At 38.2% G+C, this 19,840-nt stretch overlaps 1 protein-coding gene across 2 annotated transcripts in view; it reads right to left on the bottom strand.

Annotated features, from left to right (window-relative positions):
• The window catches only part of GYPA (glycophorin A (MNS blood group)), a 36,870-nt gene extending 20,706 nt beyond the window's left edge, over positions 1-16,164 (bottom strand). Inside the window, exons 1-2 of one of the 2 annotated variants that reach the window (XM_030313002.1) lie at positions 16,008-16,164; positions 12,395-12,478 (exon numbers count right to left, since the gene is read on the bottom strand). In XM_030313002.1, the coding sequence (XP_030168862.1) occupies positions 12,395-12,478; positions 16,008-16,050 (127 nt within the window). In that variant the 5' untranslated portion in view covers positions 16,051-16,164. The remainder of the gene's footprint in view (positions 1-12,394; positions 12,479-16,007) is intronic. The other variant, XM_030313001.1, reaches the window with a different exon arrangement.
• Between the last annotated feature and the right edge of the window lie 3,676 nt (positions 16,165-19,840).

Here is a 19,840-nt window from a genome sequence, read left to right as displayed (position 1 = left end):
GTTGTCATTCATTTTTCTTTTTTGGAAGGGTTTTAGTAAGCCAAAATAGCCAGTTACAATTCAGAAAAAATGAGCTTGCTAAAGAACAGAGTGGTTGTTGTGATAATATTTGAGCCTAGTGTTTTGAATAGCCCTCAATATTCTGTTTGAACTTTCTGATCCCTAGCTCTTAAGGAAGGGAACAGCCTGTTAACTGGTGCATTTAGCAGGTGAGCTGTCAAACGCAATGACCCAGCTTCTGTTCGTCTATAGAGTGACATGCTCTGGTAGTTCCCTTGAAGCGAGGTAGTCACACTTCTGCCTTTCCTTAACTTGATAGAATAATAGCTCCTCATTGAGTCTGACTTGAAGCTGCTGTGGACTAGAATGACAACAGCTTCCCTCAGGAACCTTGAACTTCATAGCCTGGTTCTGTACTACCCAGCTGCTGGCCATTCTCGTTGTCCCAAATCATTGTTGAGGCAGCGGGGTTAGAGAGATAAATCAGCCTATAATCTCGGCCACTGTACGTTCTTCAGCCCAGACAGAAAGAAAGCAAGGGATGTTCATCTACATTGTCCCAGTGAGAAAAGAGGTCAGAGTTCCAGTCCAGTCCAAGCTTTGCCACTAACTGGCTGAGGATCTGAGTAAGTCACTAAACTTATCTGAGCCTCAGTTTCTTGCTTCTAATATGAGAGTAATGGAACAGATATCCTGTAAAGAATGTCACTACTCCAGAATCATGGAAATTTATATGGCTGAGATAATAATATTCATATTTAACACATTATGTATTCATTACATGCTGGGTATCCTCTCTTGCCACCTTCAAAACCTGAGAGCATATTATTATATATTAACCATTATTTGTAGAGGAGAAAAACAAAGATCAGAAACATTGCCTAACTTGCCTAAGAGATTCAGCTGATAAATGGCAGAGCTGGGTTTTAAATTCAGATCTATTTGACTGCAGAGCTGTCTGCAAAGGTCTACTATGATCTATGCAGAATGAAAAGAATGAGAGCCCCAAGTAAGTTGCTTTGAGAGATTAAATTCTCAACAAATTATGTAACTACTCTCAAACAAGTCTTCACTTATGGCAAAGTAGGGCTAAGTGAAAAGATACAAAAATAATAACTCACCTTGTGTGTAACCTGAGGTGGGAGGGGGGTACCTCTAACACAGAAGGGCAGGGTGACATGTAGTGTCACAGCCATGTTATGGAAAGACAAATGTTTCTGGTTAGTAACAATTTGTTAGCTGAAACCTCCCTTTTTTTGAGCCAAGCATCTTTCAATCCACTTACTATGCCTATCCCAAATCCTCAGAACAAAAGAGGATCATGTACTTTAAGTGTGCCAGCTTTATTTAAAATATTGGCATTTTGGCAGCTGAACTTCCTGCACACATTAGGTTTGAACTTAAGGAGTTAGGGTGGATGAGAAAAATTCTAATTAAAAGTGAAGGGGCGCCTGGGTGGCTCAGTCAGTTAAGCATCCGACTCTTGATTTTGACTCAGGTCATGATCTCAACGATTGTGAGATGAAGCCCTGCATCGGGTGTGGAGCCTGCTTGGGAGCCACTTTCCTTCTGCCCCTCCCCCAGTGGTGCACTTGCTTGGGAAAATGAAAAAAAAAAAAAAAAAAAAAAAAGAAAATCTTATCCCAAGGTTCTCACACCACTGATACTTTCTGCCACTGGTTGAACAATGACAAATAGCAACAATAAAAACTAGATCAACATTCTCAATCCTGACTGCATATTGGAACCATCTGCGGTGCACAGGCATGAGATTCCAGTGTGCTGCCAGTGGCGGGAGCCATCGCTCCAGACTAAATCCACATGTAGAAGCTTCATTTTCCAGGGCTTTGAGAGCTACTCTTAAATTTTCTGAGGTTCTTATGGCACCCTTATCTAGAGCTTGAACAAATTCAGAAGACAATTGGATAGTAGCCTGATTTGCTTGAGAAATACTAACATTCACAATTTTCCATATTACATGATGGTACGTCTTGTGGTTTTGTCTTAGAAAAGCCCCTCTCCCCCTGCAGTTGATTTAACTACATGCAGTTTGCAAGGGTAAGCTCCTGAGTGTGTGAAACAGACGACAGGTGGAATGGCTCTACTGGGAAGGTGGGCAGTAAGCCTGGAGCCTCGCACCCTGTGTCCACTGCCAGCTAGAGGCAGCTCCAAGGAGCTCTGCGAGAACTTAGCTAGGAAATCCTCAGTCTCAAACTGACTTTTCAAATTGCAGAATGAAATCCCTTGTGCAAGAGTTGGCAGACTTTCTGTAAAGGGACAAAGAATAAATATCTGAGGTTTTGTGGGCCACATGGTTGGTCTCTGTTACAGCTCTTGTCGTTACAGTGCAAAAGTAGCTATAGGCAACGTGTAAGCCAAAGCATAAATAAATAAGTGTGGCTTTGTTATAATTATTGATAGACACTAACATTTTATTGATTTTATAGATTTTATTAATTTTTTTTAACTTTCATTTATTATTGAGAGGCAGAGAGAGACAGAGCATGAGCAGGGGAAGGGCAGAGAAAGGGGGAGACGCAGAATCTGAAGCAGGCTCCAGGCTCTGAGCTGTCAGCACAGAAATCGACATGGGGCTTGAACCTATGGACCATGAGATCATGACCTGACCTGAAGTCGTTCGCTTAACAGACTGAGCCACCCAGGCACCCCGATAGACACTAACATTTTAATTTTACATAATATTCACATGTCACAAAGTATTATTATTCTTCTGATTTTTTAAAGCACTTAGAAAAGTAAAAGGCATTGTTAACTTGCAAGCTATCCAAGACCAGTGGTGGTCTGCGTTTGGCTCCCAGGCTGTAGTTTGCTGGCTCCTGCATTACTGTATTTAGAATCTCTGGCTATGGAACTCAGTTGTCAGTATCTTATAGAGACAGTCCCTCAGATAATTCCAACATGTAGTTAAGATAGTGAATTCCTTCATTAATGGGCCTTGAAATCAATTCACTGTGTCATTACTGGCATTAAAATAGTAAATTGTACAAAATAGAAGAGACTGCATCACACATAATAAGGATACTTATTATTTTGTGGAATTTTGTTTCATATATGTTTATGTATTTGTGCACAATGACTTACAGTATACATTCACTACGTCCTAATCACATGTGAATGTGTCCTAACGTTGATATACCTTGCTGTACCCTACCTGAATACCTGGCCTCCGGAGGGGCTGAGGGAATCAACATCCCATGACACAACTGAAATCCATTCAAGGCACCCATGAGCTGTTGCCAAGTTGGCTCCACCCTAGAACAATCCTATCCAGCTTTTATAGGGTCCCTAAAAGCAGTTACAGTTTCTAAGTGTACTGCATCATTAAAATGATTTAAGAGTTCTGAGAGAGAATTCTTAAGAACATAAAGTTAACCACTGGGATAATTACAAATAGGTTATATACATTCAAAACAGGAGGAGGATAAAAGCAAACCGACCATAGTGTGTATGTCAAAACATCAGAAATAAATCATTAAAAAAAGAAAAGTGTGGAATAAAGGCAACAAAAGATACTACATGTCACTTGTGAACCCATAAATGTACATAAATTAAATTTCCATATGAAAATACAAAGACCTTTAGATTGAGTCAAAATAGGAAAAAAGGCCCCAACAAATGTATGCTAGGTCACAAGGAGCACAAACAAAACTAAAGAATGCAAAATGTGTAAAAAAAAAAGTGCGAAGGTATGTTAGACAAATAAAAATAAATAAAAACAGGAATCAAAAATTTAAGATTAGACAAAGTAGAATTAAAGGCAAAGACACTTAAAAAGACATGGAGGATTAATTTATACTGTTAAAGGATCTATTACACAATGATTCTTAGGTAAATATGGGCCATTATATCCCCAAAACAGAGCAACAAGAAATATAAAGCAAAAGAAGAAATTGACAGAATTACAATGGTTGTGGAACAATTTTAACAGTGATAGATCAATGAAGCAAAAACAAAACAAAACAAAACAAAACACTGACAGGACCTGAAAAATATCTGACTTGCAATCACAAGTGATTGATGTTGACTTTTCTGGAGTAATAAATCAATGAGAATAAACTTTACGGTGTGTCCCTACATTCCTATAGACTCATTTTGAAGTGAGGTTGCTGAATTGCCTGACAAGATGGCTTTGAGATCTGTACATGACAGAATAGCTCAGAGGACACCAAGAGGCGTATTTGTGCAGTGTCTCTCCTAGCAAGATGCAATTTCACTGCCATGGTTCATCTTTCCAGTTGGCTTCAATAGATGGACTATACTCACTTTTTGTACTTTAGGATTATTTTCTTTCATTTGATTTTTAAGTGCAATCATGACTGAGAAATAAGTGGTAATCATCAAAGGTATGATCCTTAGATTAAAAGGTACCTAGCCCAGATTAAAAGGAGCAAAGGGCTAACATCATAGTCCCCCAATTAGGGTTCATTAAGTGCAGCAGCAGAAGACAGACCATCAGCTTTCATTATAGGCTCCACTTTAGTGAAAGCATAAGCAGAACACTGACAATGTTACAAGTCAGAAGAGCCAAGCCTGAAACAAGCCCATATGACAAACGAGGTAGTTTAATGTATTGATTAAGTGCATAGATTCTAGAGCCAGCCTTTGTGGGTTCAAACTAATTTCCCTACTAGTTGAGGCCTTGGGCAGGTTGGCTAATTTCTCGGTACCCTTGTTTCATCTTTCGTAAAATGGGGATAATAATTGTTGCTTACCTTATAAATTACTGACTTAGTAAAATGAGTTAAAATATGTGTCAATTTCTGCACAAATAGAAAAGCTGTTCTTAAAATTCCTATGGAATTTCTAGAACCACAAATAACCAAATTAATCTTGAAAAAGAACAAAGGTGGAGGACTTACACTTCAAAATTTCAAAACTTATTACAAAGCAACAGTAATCTAAACAGTGTGCTGCTAAACCTCTTACTCAACACATCTCTGGAGGCAAAGGAAACAAAAGTAAAAATGAACTACTGGGACCTCATCAAAATAAAAAGCTTCTGCACAACGAAGGAAACAATCAGTAAAACTAAAGGCAACTGACAGAATGGGAGAAGATATTTGCAAATGACATATCAGATAAAGGGTTAGTATCCAAAATCTATAAAGAACTTATCAAACTCAACACCAAAAAACAAAGAATCCAGTGAAGAAATGGGCAAAAGACATGAATAGACACTTCTCCAAAGAAGACATCCAGATGGCCAACCGACATTGGAAAAAATGCTCAACGTCACTCATCATCAGGGAAATGCAAATCAAAACCACCATGAGATACCACCTCACACCCGTCAGAATGGCTAACATTAGCAACTCAGGCAACAACAGATGTTGATGAGGATGCGGAGAAAGAGGATCTCTTTTCCATTGTTGGTGGGAATGCAAGCTGGTGAAGCCACTCTGGAAAACAGTATGGAGGTTCCTCAAAAAACTAAAAATAGAACTACCCTACGACCCAGCAATTGCACTACTAGGCATTTATCCACGGGATACAGGTGTGCTGTTTCGAAGGGACACATGCACCCCCATGTTTATAGCAGCACTATCAACAGTAGCCAAAGTATGGAAAGAGCCCAAATGTCCATCTATGGATGAATGGATAAAGAAGATGTGGTATATATATACAATGGAGTATTACTCGGCAATCAAAAAGAATGAAATCTTGCCATTTGCAACCACGTGGATGGAACTGGAGAGTATTATGCTAAGTGAGATTAGTCACTCAGAGAAAGACAAAAATCATATGACTTCACTCATATGATGACTTTAAGAGACAAAACAAATGAACATAAGGGAAGGGAAACAAAAATAATATAAAAACAGGGAGGGGGACAAAACAGAAGAGACTCATAAATATGGAGAACAAACTGAGGGTTGCTGGAGGGGTTGTGGGAGGGGGGATGGGCTAAATGGGTAAGGGGCATCAAGGAATCTACTCCTGAAATTATTGCTGCACTGTATGCTAACTAATTTGGATGTAAATTTTAAAAAATAAAAAATAAAATTAAAAAAATAAAAATAAAAAATAAACTCCGAGGACCAAAAAAAAAAAAAACAAAACAAAACAAAACGACAACAACAAAAATCCCACAACAAAACAAAACAAAACAAAACAAAACAATGTGCTGCTGCTCAAAGAATCAAAGGAATAGAATTGGGAGTCTAGAAATAAACCCACATTTTTATCAATCAATTTTCAACAAGGGTTCCAAGACCATTAAATAGTGAAAGAACAGTCTCTTCAACAAATTGTGCGAGACAACTAGTATCCTAATGCAAAAGAATGAAGTTGGATTCTTATCTCACATCATCTAAAAATATCAGATCAAAAAAAGGACCAAAGACATAAATATGAGTTAAAATTATAAAACCCTTAGAAGGAAACATGGGAGTAAATCTTTATGTTCTTGGATTTGCAGTGGTTTTCTTTTACAATATAGGACACCTAAGGCACATGCAACAAAATTTTAAAAAATAGATAAATTGGACTTCATCAAAATTATAAACTTCCTGTGTTATCAAAGGATGTTCTCAAGAGAGTAAAAACATGATCCACAGGATGGGAGAAAATATTTACAAATCATCTATCTGATAAGGGTCTTGTATACAGAGTATATAAAGAACTGTTATAATGTAACAAAACCACAAACAACCCAATTTAAAAACGGGCAAAGAACTTGAGTAGACATTTCTCCAAAGAAGATACACAAATGGCCAACAACCACATGAAAAGATGCTCAACACCATTAGTCACTAAGGAAATGGAAATCAAAGGAAATGGAAATCACAATGAAATATGACTTCACACCTACTAGAAAATAACAAGTGTTGCTGAAGATGTGGAGATATTGGAATCTCATACACTCCTGGAGGGGCTGTAAAATAGTGAAGCTTCTGTGGAAAAAGTATGGCATTTTCTCAGTAAGCTATACATAACATACCATATGACTCAGAATTTCTACCCCTAGATATACTCAAAAGAGAATTGAAAACAAGTGTTAAAAAAAAAAACCTGTACAAGAATTTTTATAACAACACTATTTCCAAAAGCCAAAAATGTACACAAGACCGGTCTATCAACTGATGAATGAATAAATAAGATGTGGTACATCCATGCACTAGAATATTATTCATTCATAAAATAGAATGAAGTACTAACACTTGCTACATGCTAAGTGAATGAAGCCAGACATAAAGACCATGTATTTACGATTACATGTATATGAAATATTCAGAATAGGGAAACAGAAAGAGAAAGCAAATTAGCTGTTGCCAAGGCTGGTGGGGGTGGGGGTGGGGAATAAGAGTTTAATGCATTTGGTACTTCCTTTTAAGCTTATGAAAATGTTATGAAACTAGATAACAGCTATAGGAGTACAGCATTGTGAATGTATTAAATACCACCACTGAGTTGCACATTTAAAAATGGTTAAAATGGTGAATTTTATTACATGTATGTCTCCACACACACAAAATTAAATATATGTACCTGGCTTAAAGTTGTGCTTGGCAGTAGGTAAATGCTCTATGAATGCTGGCTATTAATCTTTGGAATGTAACTGTATACAGAACCTAATCTATACTATACCCATCTAGAGATGGATGCACCAAAGTTGATTAGCTATACATAGAATTTTGTACGCTAAAAATAAAGATGGCACCTTCTTTTCTGGTGCTTACGTATAATAATTTGTATACAAGGAAACTCTTAACAAAAATCCCCAAATAGAGAGGCACCTGGGTGGCTCAGTCGGTTAAGCATCTGACTTCGGCTCAGGTCATGATCTCGCAGTTTGTGACTTTGATCCCCACGTCAGGCTCTGTGCTGACAGCTCAGAGCCTGGAGCCTGCTTCAGATTCTGTGTCTCCCTCTCTCTCTCTGGCACCCTCCCCTGCTCATACTCTGTCTCTCTCTCTCTCAAAAATAAAGATTAAAAAAAAATTTAAAAAAATCCTCTACTATAATTGGAAGAGATGATTCTTCTTCAAAATATCTTTCACTTAAAACTTGCACATAGCGATTAATGAATTATTTTTAAATAAAATGGGCAAAAATTCTTTCACTTTTTGATAGCAAATGCACGTGTACTCACAAAGGTATTTCAAAAAAAATTATATATGACAAATGTAGGTAAAATGATCCTAAGACAAATATTAAATTCAGCACGATATTAGAAGAATACTTTACAATAGCCAAGTGATTAATACTAGGATGTGAGGTATAGGGCAATGTGATAATATCCACTGATATAATTCATCATTCAACATATTGAAGAATAAAAATACTGTGAAATAAATAGAAACTAATAAGATGAACATTCTTAAAGAAAACCAAACAAAAGTTTAAAAAGTATTTCTGTTATGTTAGATATAACAGATACTTTCTTTCTTGTGACAACTGTCAGGAAATGTATTATTTTACCATTAAGCTATGGAAGTCAACTTTCAAAGTTTCAACAATGATGCATAAAAGGCATTTTATAGAATTTAAGATCTTTCCTTTTTCTTGATTAAAGCTCTTTGTTTAACGCTAGCAAGAAATTTCTTAACATAAGGATTATTTGCTGAAAGCCACAGACATCATAATTAATGGCGAGACATTCATATTATAGACAGTCTCAAGACAAGGATGACTATCACGACCATTATGCAGCATTAACTAACATAAATAACATTTAGAAGTTCTAACAAATGCAATATCATAAGAAAAGCAGCTATGAGCATTTATTTCAAGTGAAGAAGAAACAAAATTTCACTTTTATAAGGAATATGATTCTTAATTTTGGAAATTGAAGAGAGTCAACTATTTTAACCAAATAAGGTTAGCCATGTCACTTATAAAATGAACGTATACAAAGTGATAAATTCATCTTAGGCCATTGATAATTTGAAAATGTAATGAAATATATTTTAATTAAAACAATAAAAGGACATGTAAAATATATCTTCAAAAGGAAATACATAAAATTTATCTAAATTTTTTTTCAGAATTTTTTTTCCAAATTTTTTTCAAACTCTTCAGAGGACATAAGATAGGGCTCAGTGAAAAAACATGATATATTCCCAATTCAAAGATTTACTACTACAAAATGTTTTATTTACTCTGAGCCAATTTATTCATTTCATTCTATCATTCATTCCATTCTAGCCAAATAACCCTGGAATATTTTTATGTTACATAAGGGATAACTTTCCCAAATGATTCTGAAACTCATCTGGAGGAATAAACTAAAACTTCTGGCTTCCAGTCGAGGCAAACTAGCTTCTTGCAGATCAAGCCTCCTGTCCACAACAAGTAGAAAAGCTGAGCAAATTTAACACATCTAGAGAGGGCATCAGAGCCTACCAAGACAGCAGGCTCTGAAGGTGGAGAGGAAGTACAGAGAGGTGAGCTTGCCATTGGCTTTCCCCTGAAGACATTTGTCTATTTTCAAGTGAGATCTGAGAGGCCCTGAAACTTGTGAGAGATTTTAATGGTCTCACAGAACTAGGGGTTCAGGGCCCACTGAGGAGGAGTGGGAGTCATGACAAACTCAACACGTGTAAAAAGAAATTTTTTTAAGTTTATTTATTCAAGTACTCTCCATACCGAACATGGCACTCAAAACTCACGACCCTGAGATCAAGAGCCATATGCTCTACCAACTGAGCCAGCCAGGTACCTCTTATTCTAAAAAAACTTTTTAAAATAAACGCCATGAGATTTTTAAGTTGGGGCCTCCAAAGTGCTATTCCCTAGAAGTGTGTGTGTGTGGGGGTGGGCAGGGAACAGAAAGTGAGCTTTCAAAAAGATGGATTGCTAGCTGCAACTCAGTTGCTCAGTTGCTGAGTGGATTAAGATGTTTCTTCTCAGTAACTGCCCACTGGAAGCCAAGATCTGACCTGGCACCGGTTTGCCTCACCTCACTCACCTCACCTCAGACCTGACTCTGATGGATCCCAGCTATGTTTAAAATTCTGACATGTTATTCATCATTGATTTTTTGAATTAATTTTGAGTTTTTAAAAAATACTTTATGAAAGTATTTATCTTGATGACTAAGGTTTTGGTGCCCCCTTAAATTTGGTCCTGAGGTGAGTACCTCACTTGTCCCATTCTAATCTTCAGCCCCGAGTCCTACACTTGAAATTAGTGAATTTCACTGCATGCAAATTATAACTTGGTAAAGCTGTTAAACACACACACACACACACACACACACACACACACACAGAAATGGTTTGTTTTCATTAGCAATCAAGGAAATAAAAGTCAAAACATAAATACACCATATTTTTCACTTAACCTTAATTTCAGATACAGATTTCTGGGACACAATTTGGGAAGAAGGTACTGAGACAAGATGCTTTCAAAATTTACTGATGAGTATATACTTTGGCATAACTTTTGGGGAAGCAAATTTAGCAACATTCATCAAAATCTTTAAAAAGTACATATTCTGACACAGAAAGATGAGTCTACAAGGATGTCCATCATAGTGTTGTTTAGGTAGTAAGGAAGGCACTTGTGATGAGCACTGGGTGTTGTATGTAAGTGATGAATCACTAAATTCTACTCCTGAAACCAATATTACCCTATATGTTAACTAATTACAATTTAAATAAAAACTTGAAACAAACAAACAAAAACAGACTGTAAAGTAGAAACAACCTAAATATTTGAAACACGGCATAGGTTAAACAAACCATAGTTAGGCATCAGATGTAATATTGTGGAGCCATTAAAATGTTTTGTAAGTGTACTCATTAATATGGAATAGATGTTTTTTAAGTGAGGAAAAGTCAGGTTTCAGAATATTATATAAAGTAATTTTTAAAAAAATTTTTAACGTTTATTTATTTTTGAGAGACAGAAAGAGACAGAGAGCTAGCAGGGGAGGAACAGAGAGAGGGAGACACAGAATCTGAAGCAGGCTCCAGGCTCTGAGCTGTCAGCAAAGAGCCCGACGCGGGGCTCGAACCCATGAACCGTGAGATCATGACTTCAGCCGAAGTCAGTTGCTTAACTAACTGAGCCACCCAGGAGCCCCTACAGTAATTTTTGAAGTACATATTTATAAACATGCCTAGAAAAAAACATCTGGAATATTTGTACCAAAATATCAACAGTGCTTATTTCTGGATAGCAGATCAGGAATGATGCTCTCCTCTCTTGAGGAAGAAAGTAGAATATGCTGGGTAAGGCTGAGGGTTCTATGGTCAAACCTCCTGGATTTGTATCCAGCTTTCCTGCTTACTGACTGTATGTCCTCAGGCAAGTTTTTAAAACGTTCCGAACCTCTTTTTTTCATCTGCACGATGGGAATAATACCTATTCCACAGAGTTATTGTCAGAATAAAATCCACGTAGAGGGCTTAGCATAGTGCCTGATATACAGAAAGTGTTCAGTTTGAACTAATACTTTTCTCATTTTTCTTGAATGAATACATGAAAAGTTAAATATATGCCATGACCCTTGTTTCCTCTTTATATATGGTTTTTGTAAAGGTGACAGTTCATTGTCTCTATCACTGGGTAATTGCTTAAGTTTAACACTTCTGTCAGTTATGTCGGTTTCTTGGAAAGAAACCCAGGCCTTTTGCTTGTATCTTCAAAGCAAATTGCTAAATTTGAGTCTGATTCCAAAATATCAGAGGAGATGAAGCTTTAGCTGAGATGATGTCAGGAATCTCCTCCAGCACCTTTGCTCTGGCAGTTGGTATGACGCCTGGGGACAGAGAGAAGAATGTATGGTATTTTATGATTTGGGGCCTACAATCGTTTTAGAGTCATTTAATTTTCTGAGACAGACATGGGCCTGGCTCCCATGATGTTACAGAAGTCTCTTAGTGAACAGTGTCCCAAGGTTCTATGCGTCTGACACTTTTCTGATACTCTTAGCTGCTGGAGTATGGCTGTTGGCAGCTTGGGGTTGTGTATCACAATAGAGTTGTGTGTCATAACAGATATGTATGAGCTGTGTATTGTAAAAGATGTGCACAAGTTGTGTATCATAACAGAAACAAGCCCTATTAAAAGTTGAAAATGGGAAAATTCGTAATGATGGTGTATCTCCTCTGTTTACCGACAATTCTTGCTTTTTTCTCTATCAGATTCCTGAAATAAGAGTCAGCAGACATTCTAACCAAGTTTATTTGAGTAACCACAATGAAATGCATCTGCCAGTATCTTGGTTTTCCTGTTCATATTTGTCAGCATTGCTTAATGACAGAGGCCTCTTAGAAAGCAAAGATTATTTGTTCAGTTTACCTTTTACATTTTTTTTTTACCTTTTCCTAATTATGTTTTTTTTTTACCTTTTCCTAATTAAATATGCAGAAATGATGATAATGGCTGGAAATCTATTACCCATCTACTTTTGTTGGCAACTTACGTGGTGATTGAACAGTCACGGCCCTTACTGGTGATTCGTGAGTCACTGAGACACTTTCAGTAGTTAGTTGAGAGGAACTATAGCCTATAAAGACAAGTTGAGGAAATTACTTAAAATGTGCTTCCCCAAAAGGTTCACAGATGTTTTCAATAATCTTCTAGAAACCAAAGTAAAAAGAAATCCATCACAGGAATGCTAAATCTGGTTTGCCAATTTAAAATTAGTGGGTGTCAGTCTTGAGGTACCGTCTCTTTTTTCCCTTCTTAGAGGGATCCTTCCCCAGGCATTCATAGTGAGGTGTCCATTTCTGTCTAAAAACCCAATTTTACCCCAAGATTATGAGATTTATAGGTTTGGGAACAAGGCTACAGGTCATCTCAGGCTGACTTTTGGGAACTCATAGAAGTTAAGCGATGGAAGGGATTTTAGATACTATCTATTCTGTGTTTTATTCAATAGGGACAAGGAAACGGATGCCCATGAGGATGAATTCATTTTCCACAGTGAAACTAGTCTGCTGCAAAATTCTGGTCATTTGTTATTTCTGCAACTATTATTTATTGAGTGCTTACTATGTGCCTAGCAATGTGTGGGATGCATAAATAAAGACACAGGTTTTACTAGTAAGAAATTCAAGTAGTCCCTGAAACCCAGCTCAGAACTCTTCCCTACAACATTTACATGGACAGAAAGGCTCTCTTTTTGGATTGCTGAGAAAACGGAGATGGCTGTTTCTTTACTTACTCCTTCTAAGCATGTGCTTTTCAAACTGATGTACCTGCTGACATATGGAATAAGACGTCCCGGGTATCATGGTATACCTACACAGAGCTCTCATTTTGCCTAAACAAATGAAAACAAATATTCTTTCCTTCCTTCTCCTCCATCCCTTCCCCTTTTTCTCCCTCCCTTTACTTGCTTCCTTGCTGATTCACCCGATATCCTAGGACATGTCAAGAGCTGTGCTAGATTCTGGAGATACACTAACGAATAAAACCTGTGATAACACCTGTTCCTTGGGATCTTCCAATTAAATCAATAAATTATGGCCTAGCATGCAAATTTTGCACAAATTTTAAAGTAAAACCAGGAAACTGAGGGTTTACTTTAGAGGGTCCTGGTTTATGAATTTCCTGGTTGAAGTGTTACAATAGTGCATTCTCAAATTCCTTCTTAGTGTCCGAATCTGATTTTCAAATAAAAGCATTGAACACACTCTTGTCCAGTGTCAGAAATGTTGCCTTTGTCCTTCCCCCAACTTTTGCAAGGTCAGCTTCTTCCAGTCGTTCACCTCTCTTCATAAATGTCACTTACTCCAAGAAAAATTTCCTGCTACCCTTTTGTAAATCAGCCTTCTGCATTATGTTTATCGCCTTTCCTGGTTTAATTTTTTTTTTTCAACGTTTATTTATTTTTGGGACAGAGAGAGACAGAGCATGAATGGGCGAGGGGCAGAGAGAGAGGGAGACACAGAATCGGAAACAGGCTCCAGGCTCCGAGCCATCAGCCCAGAGCCCGACGCGGGGCTCGAACTCCCGGACCGCGAGATCGTGACCTGGCTGAAGTCGGACGCTTAACCGACTGCGCCAGCCAGGCGCCCCTCCTGGTATAATTTTATTGGTGTTCTTTATCATCGTTCTTATGTTAGTGATTTACTTATTCAGTTTAGGGCTGGTGCTCCCTCTCACTGCCCTGACTGTGTGCTCCACAGGAGCTCACTGCTCCTACTGGCGTGGGCTCCGTGTCCAGCACCTGACACACAAGCGCCGAATGAACAAATGAGTAAATGAATTCAGGGATTGGGAATCAAATAATTTCAAGAGAACTTACTCTCCATTTGGAGAATGACATCTGATAAATTTAGAATTAGGAATAGTGGCTTTACCCTCAAGATCTCCAGGGAAAGAAATATCATCTTTTCTTTATTTTTTCCCCTAGCCAAAGATGTTTAAACCACTTTCCAGGTTCTCTACTTAAACTAGGGAGTAAGGGGGTGCTCAAACACCTTTCCATTATTCCATTATTCCAGAGAATGTCTTTGGATGGTTTCAGAAAACGCAAAGATGATGGCAGCATTTGCAATGAGGGCCGCGGGGGGCCTTTGGGGTCGCATGGCCTTGATGACCTCTCATGAACTGTCATTGAAGACCTTAGTACATTATCCACTTGAGCAGTTGTAGACATGAAGCATTTATTTCTTCTCCAGGAATCCTTTCCAAATATCCCCCACCCCCTGCCACAAAAAACTGGGTAATGTATCTAGTTCGATTGAGTAGGCCTTCTTTGCCCTCTGAACAGCACAGTACCTCTTTTCTTTTCTGTGTAATAGCTCTAGAAGTATTGGAATATATTTAAATATTATACTACATCCCTTCTGCTTGTTTTCTTTTCTTCAAGCTAAATGTTTTCATATTTTGCTACTTAAAAAAAAAGAGTAATTTTGTTAGTCTCCTGTTTTCCTGTAATTGTCCCATTTTCCCTGACTTCTCAGAAATCATCCTCACACACCCAGATTTGTTCCCTAGCCAGTAATTACTATCATAGCTAAATTATTTACTAATTTGCTATTCCTTTGTATAGTCCCTATTTCATTAGTAGGAGGCAGGTACCAACACTGTAGGCATTTTACAGATGAAGATAGGGAGGTGAAAAGAGGATAATTTGCCTTAATGTCCCCCAGCCTTTCAGATGTCAAACCAGGTTTGAGCTTAGTGCTGTCTCTTCCTCATCCCTATGCTTTAACCATTACACTTTTTTATTGGCTAATATATCTTAGAAAGTGCTGGCTCCCTTCTCTATCTCCTAGAGAGTGTCCAGTAGATCCTTAGTATGTGCTCCAAGTTGAGTTAGAGCCATGTCTGAGGGCTCCATACATTTCAAGTAACCGCCTGCTCCTTATCTATGTATTTCCAACACGTAGACAATGCATTTGAGAAGACATTAACCATCACATTCTCAGAAAAAGGCCCCAAATATTGCTAATTTAATACAACTTGGTAATACTCCACATTATTTCTTTATCTTAATGAATTGATTTTGATTTCTCCCCAAACCACCTAACACTTAAGGCAATAAGCTGCTTTTTCTTCTTCCTCCATCATACCTCAGTAAAAGACCAAAGCGTGGGAAACAGCTCCCCCACGGATGCAGACTTCATGCTTGTAGCTTGTACTTTTTTGGCGGGTGAAGGAGATTGTAATTTTTTACAAAACGTTTTGAAAACTCAGGATCACATATCCACCATCACTTTCACTAACGACCATTTAATTTAGAAGTTAACCTCATTAAGCACAAATAAGGCAATACATTTATTCACACAGAGACATTTCTCATTATATTTGGTACAATTCTTTTCACTGTGGCGAGGCTTTGAACTGAAGCATGCTACTGGAAAATTGTGATCCAGCCACAATTACAGAACTCCTTAACCCAATTCCCTCCACCTTACCAGCTGAGTCCCAATAGAAATCCATCCACCAGACTGGGCTCTGAGATACTACTCATTTATTTATTCATTTAAGTAAGATAGAACTAAAATCAGGTAGTTTACATTTTAGCCTATAATCTGACATCCACTATAACAGCATCATGCTACAAAAAGAAATGTACTTACCTGAGAGTAGTAATACAGTTAGTATTATTGTTTTTCCATACATCCTGAGATCATGAGCTGGCTCTCAAAAGTCAGTACCAGAAAACCACCAAAGACAACTGGAGTGCAGTCTGTGGCCCCAGCTGGGACTCGGTTATCTTTCCGACACACCTTTCTGAGGCATCAGTTGATAGGCCTGGGAGGCATTTTAAATTATGCAAATTTGTGAAACATCTGTCAATAAAGATACATGGATAGCGGCTTCACGGATTAAAGTGTTAAGTAAAATCTTCACTTCAGGGAACTGGGTGTTACATGTTAAGTCTACTTTGCATAAATTAAGTGGGCATTGCAAGGCAGTGGTCTCCAGAAGCTGCCCGTTTGAACGAAGAGGAATTGGACCTTGATGGCCTGAGACTGGGGCCCTGAGCAAGGCTGGGGTAGCTATCAGGGAGCTAGAGACCTTCTCGGTTTTCATGTAGGTGTTCTCCTGGGCCAGGACGACAATGACTTCTTACACGTGAAATAAATGTATTTGAGAGGTTACCTTACCACTGAGTGCTCTGGGGTTTGAAAGAACTCCCCAACTCACGACAAGCCACACAGCGATATGAGAGTACATGAAACACAGGGAAATTTGAATTCAAAACAGCATTTCAATTCAACAGCTAGTGCCCACATGGCTGCGGTCAGTGAATCATCTCTCTCCAAAATATGCCTCACTAAGTAAGTGTGAGTGAATGCCAAGGCAATAAATGCAAACGCTCAAAACCAAAAATAGACAACCCCAAAATCTTGTTGTAAAGCAGGTTAAAATGTGGGTTATGGAAGGCTGAGGCATATCCATTTTAAAGGGAGGCATAAAAAAACAATCATATGAATTAAATCTGAAACAGCTCAAAGAAGGTGATCTCCTTCCCGTGAGAGCCGTGAATATCTTTCCTGTTTGACCCAGAAAATCAATTTGCTATGTCAGCAATTTGTCAAATAAATTATATGTACATTTTTACCCAAAATGTGGTTAAGAAACTATTTAGGAAACTAGTGGTTTGCAGCCTCAGGATATGGAGCCACAGACAAAAAAAATAATCATTTACTGGGGAAAATATGGAGATAAATGTTAGCTAACATCCCAGAGAGGGGTTCTGAGGGGATAAAGAAGGCACTGAGATGCAGACCTGAGGGGGAACTAAGACTGAGGGACACAGAGGGGTCTCTGAGAGACAGCGCAAGAATGTGAAAGCCCCAGAATCCTGAAGCCCCTCTGAAGCCTGTGCCAATTCATGCAAAAACAATTACAGCAAAATTTACAAATCATTAAATGTAACCAATATTCAGTAAATGAATAACTTGCTTAATTTAGTATTTGCTATGGCTGGATATCAGATTGGGTTGCAGAAATTGTTTTCAACAGATACTCAAATAAAGGAGATTTATTTTGGATATTATTATGATCAGTAAAGATTATGTCACATGATTTCATATTTTTAAGGAGAGAACAATTATCATGAGCCTTAAAAATGCTATTGCCCTTTGAAAATAGGTAAACAAGGGGCTCAGTCGGTTGAGCGTCCAACTTCTGCTCAGGTCATGAAATCACGGTTCATGGGTTTGAACACTGCATCTGGCTCTGTGCTGACAGCTCAGAGCCTGGAGCCTGCTTCAGATTCTGTCTCTCTCTCTCTCTCTCTGCCTGTCCCACACTCATGCTCTATCTCTCAAAAATGAATAAACATTAAAAAAAAAGAAAATAGGTAAATAAATTAGTCACTATCCTCACAATGGATTACTATGCAGCTATTAAAATCATGTTTTCAAAAAATAAAATCAAATAATATTTTCAAAAACAGTTGATATGGAGACTCAGGATAAAAAAAGTAAGCGGAAAATGGCAAGATCCAAAACTGCATATACAAAAATAAAATCCTGTTTGATTCTTTTTTTTTTTTCTTCTGTGCTTTTTACCTCTGTTTGGAACACACTTACTGTCTTTTTACATGATCTACTTCTATTATGCTTAGGATCTCAATTTCAGAGTACTTCCTCCAGGAAGGTTTCTCTAACTTCCTATCTGCATCAGGGGCCCCGGTTCTGTACTTCTATTGCACTCTGCTCTTCTCTTATCATAGGACTTAACATATTGCACTGCAGTCATCTTTGTGTCCTCACTGGACTATGAATTCTAAGTGTGCATGCCCTGCCTGTGACTATCTTTTTTACCACTGAGTGCTTGGGGCACAGTTGACAATAAAGATTTGTCAAATCAATCAGTAAATAAATATTGCACTACAGAGAAAAGAAATTTCTTTCAGGCAATCTTGAGGAACAGAGGTGGATCTATCATCTATCTATTATCTATCTATCCATCTATCTATCTATCATCTATCTCCTAAATTATATCTTAGTTTCAGGCTACCCCCAGCATGGAAGTCTCTTTCTAAGGCAGAAGGAGAAAAGGAAAATCGGTCTAAAATCCAGCCTTCATACCTTCTTCCACCTGGACTGTTTGGTCATTGAGAACACTTTTCTTCATGTGACCTCCTGCTTTCCTAGCGGATCACTTCATTAACCACTCTCAGAACTCCTATAGCACTTAGGCTAGTTCATTTGTTTTCCTGCATGGTCCTTTTCATTATATTTGTAAGTCTTATCTCCCTTGTTCTACCTTCAGCATCTGGCAGAATACCCTACAGAGGCTGAAGGGCAGTCAGTAAATTGTCATCAGTGCTGGCCACCAGATGACATAGGTAGTCACCTACATGAACATGAAGCCACAGGAAAGAAATGGGTGCTTTGCTCTCCGTCACTTGGAAGGACTAGTTAGCTCTTAATAATGTGGGGAGTGGGAATTGACCTTGGGTCAAGTATGGGTTTGTAGCTTCCTTCAGGCAGATATGTTGACACTAGCTAGTTTGATTAAAGACAGGCAAAACCTGTAAGGGTCTCAGTGTAGAAACTGGAGGTCAGACCCAGCATTACTTACACGCAGGGTGCGCGGAAGACTGTACAGTGACCTCTAGTGGCATGTCTATGTAATGGAAGGAAAAATGTGAGGTCTCGAGATGCAACGGAAAAAATATACATCAGATTAATACTTCTCCCTTGCACGCATTTCCACAATCTTCTTAACATTCTTACTGAAACACATATTCAGAATCACCATGAAACCCTACTTGTAAGATACATCAGGCAAAAGGGTCAGACAAATTTACACATCTTTTGAGAATTTTGAGTCTATGCCTAAAGTAAAAAAACAAATACTTTTAAGACATTTAATCACACATAGAAACCTTATCTCAATTTCTTGCTACTGGATGTCTTTAGGCTATTTTTTTCTTGAGTGTCACTGGCCCAGACGAAGGATGAAGTATAATTTGGCAAAATAGGAAAGTCATTCTGGATCTATCAACTTAGCTCGAACTTGTTTCATTCACCATGGGGGACTATCCCTTTTTGCCAATTACTTATGTCCCAACTATTTCAGGATCACACTGTCCTGATTCACAATGATTTCATGCTAGTCTGATCTGCCTGTGGAGAAGCCTACTTTTTATGTTCTGCATGGAGAACTGAAGAGGAGGGGAGGGACAGGAAAGTTGAGACAGAGTGGCTTCAACTGCGGGCCTCCTTAGGAGCCTGTTGGCTTGAGGAAACTTAAACCACTCTGCTTTGCCAGAGTGGTTTCACTTCTTTCCTCGACCTTCTTTTGTTATCTTACCATTGCAAAATTAAAATAAATACAAATTTAGACCAATCCGATGTTCAAAATCACCCAATTAGGGAGGCAGAACAGATACAGGTTTTCCCTGCCATCGGAAAGTAGAGCGTTCTCATGAAACTTTTCATAGGCTAAA

This window comes from Lynx canadensis, chromosome B1 (genome assembly GCF_007474595.2).
Source record: "Lynx canadensis isolate LIC74 chromosome B1, mLynCan4.pri.v2, whole genome shotgun sequence".
Taxonomy (NCBI): Eukaryota; Metazoa; Chordata; class Mammalia; order Carnivora; family Felidae; genus Lynx; species Lynx canadensis.
This window is presented reverse-complemented; position numbering and strand designations above follow the sequence as displayed.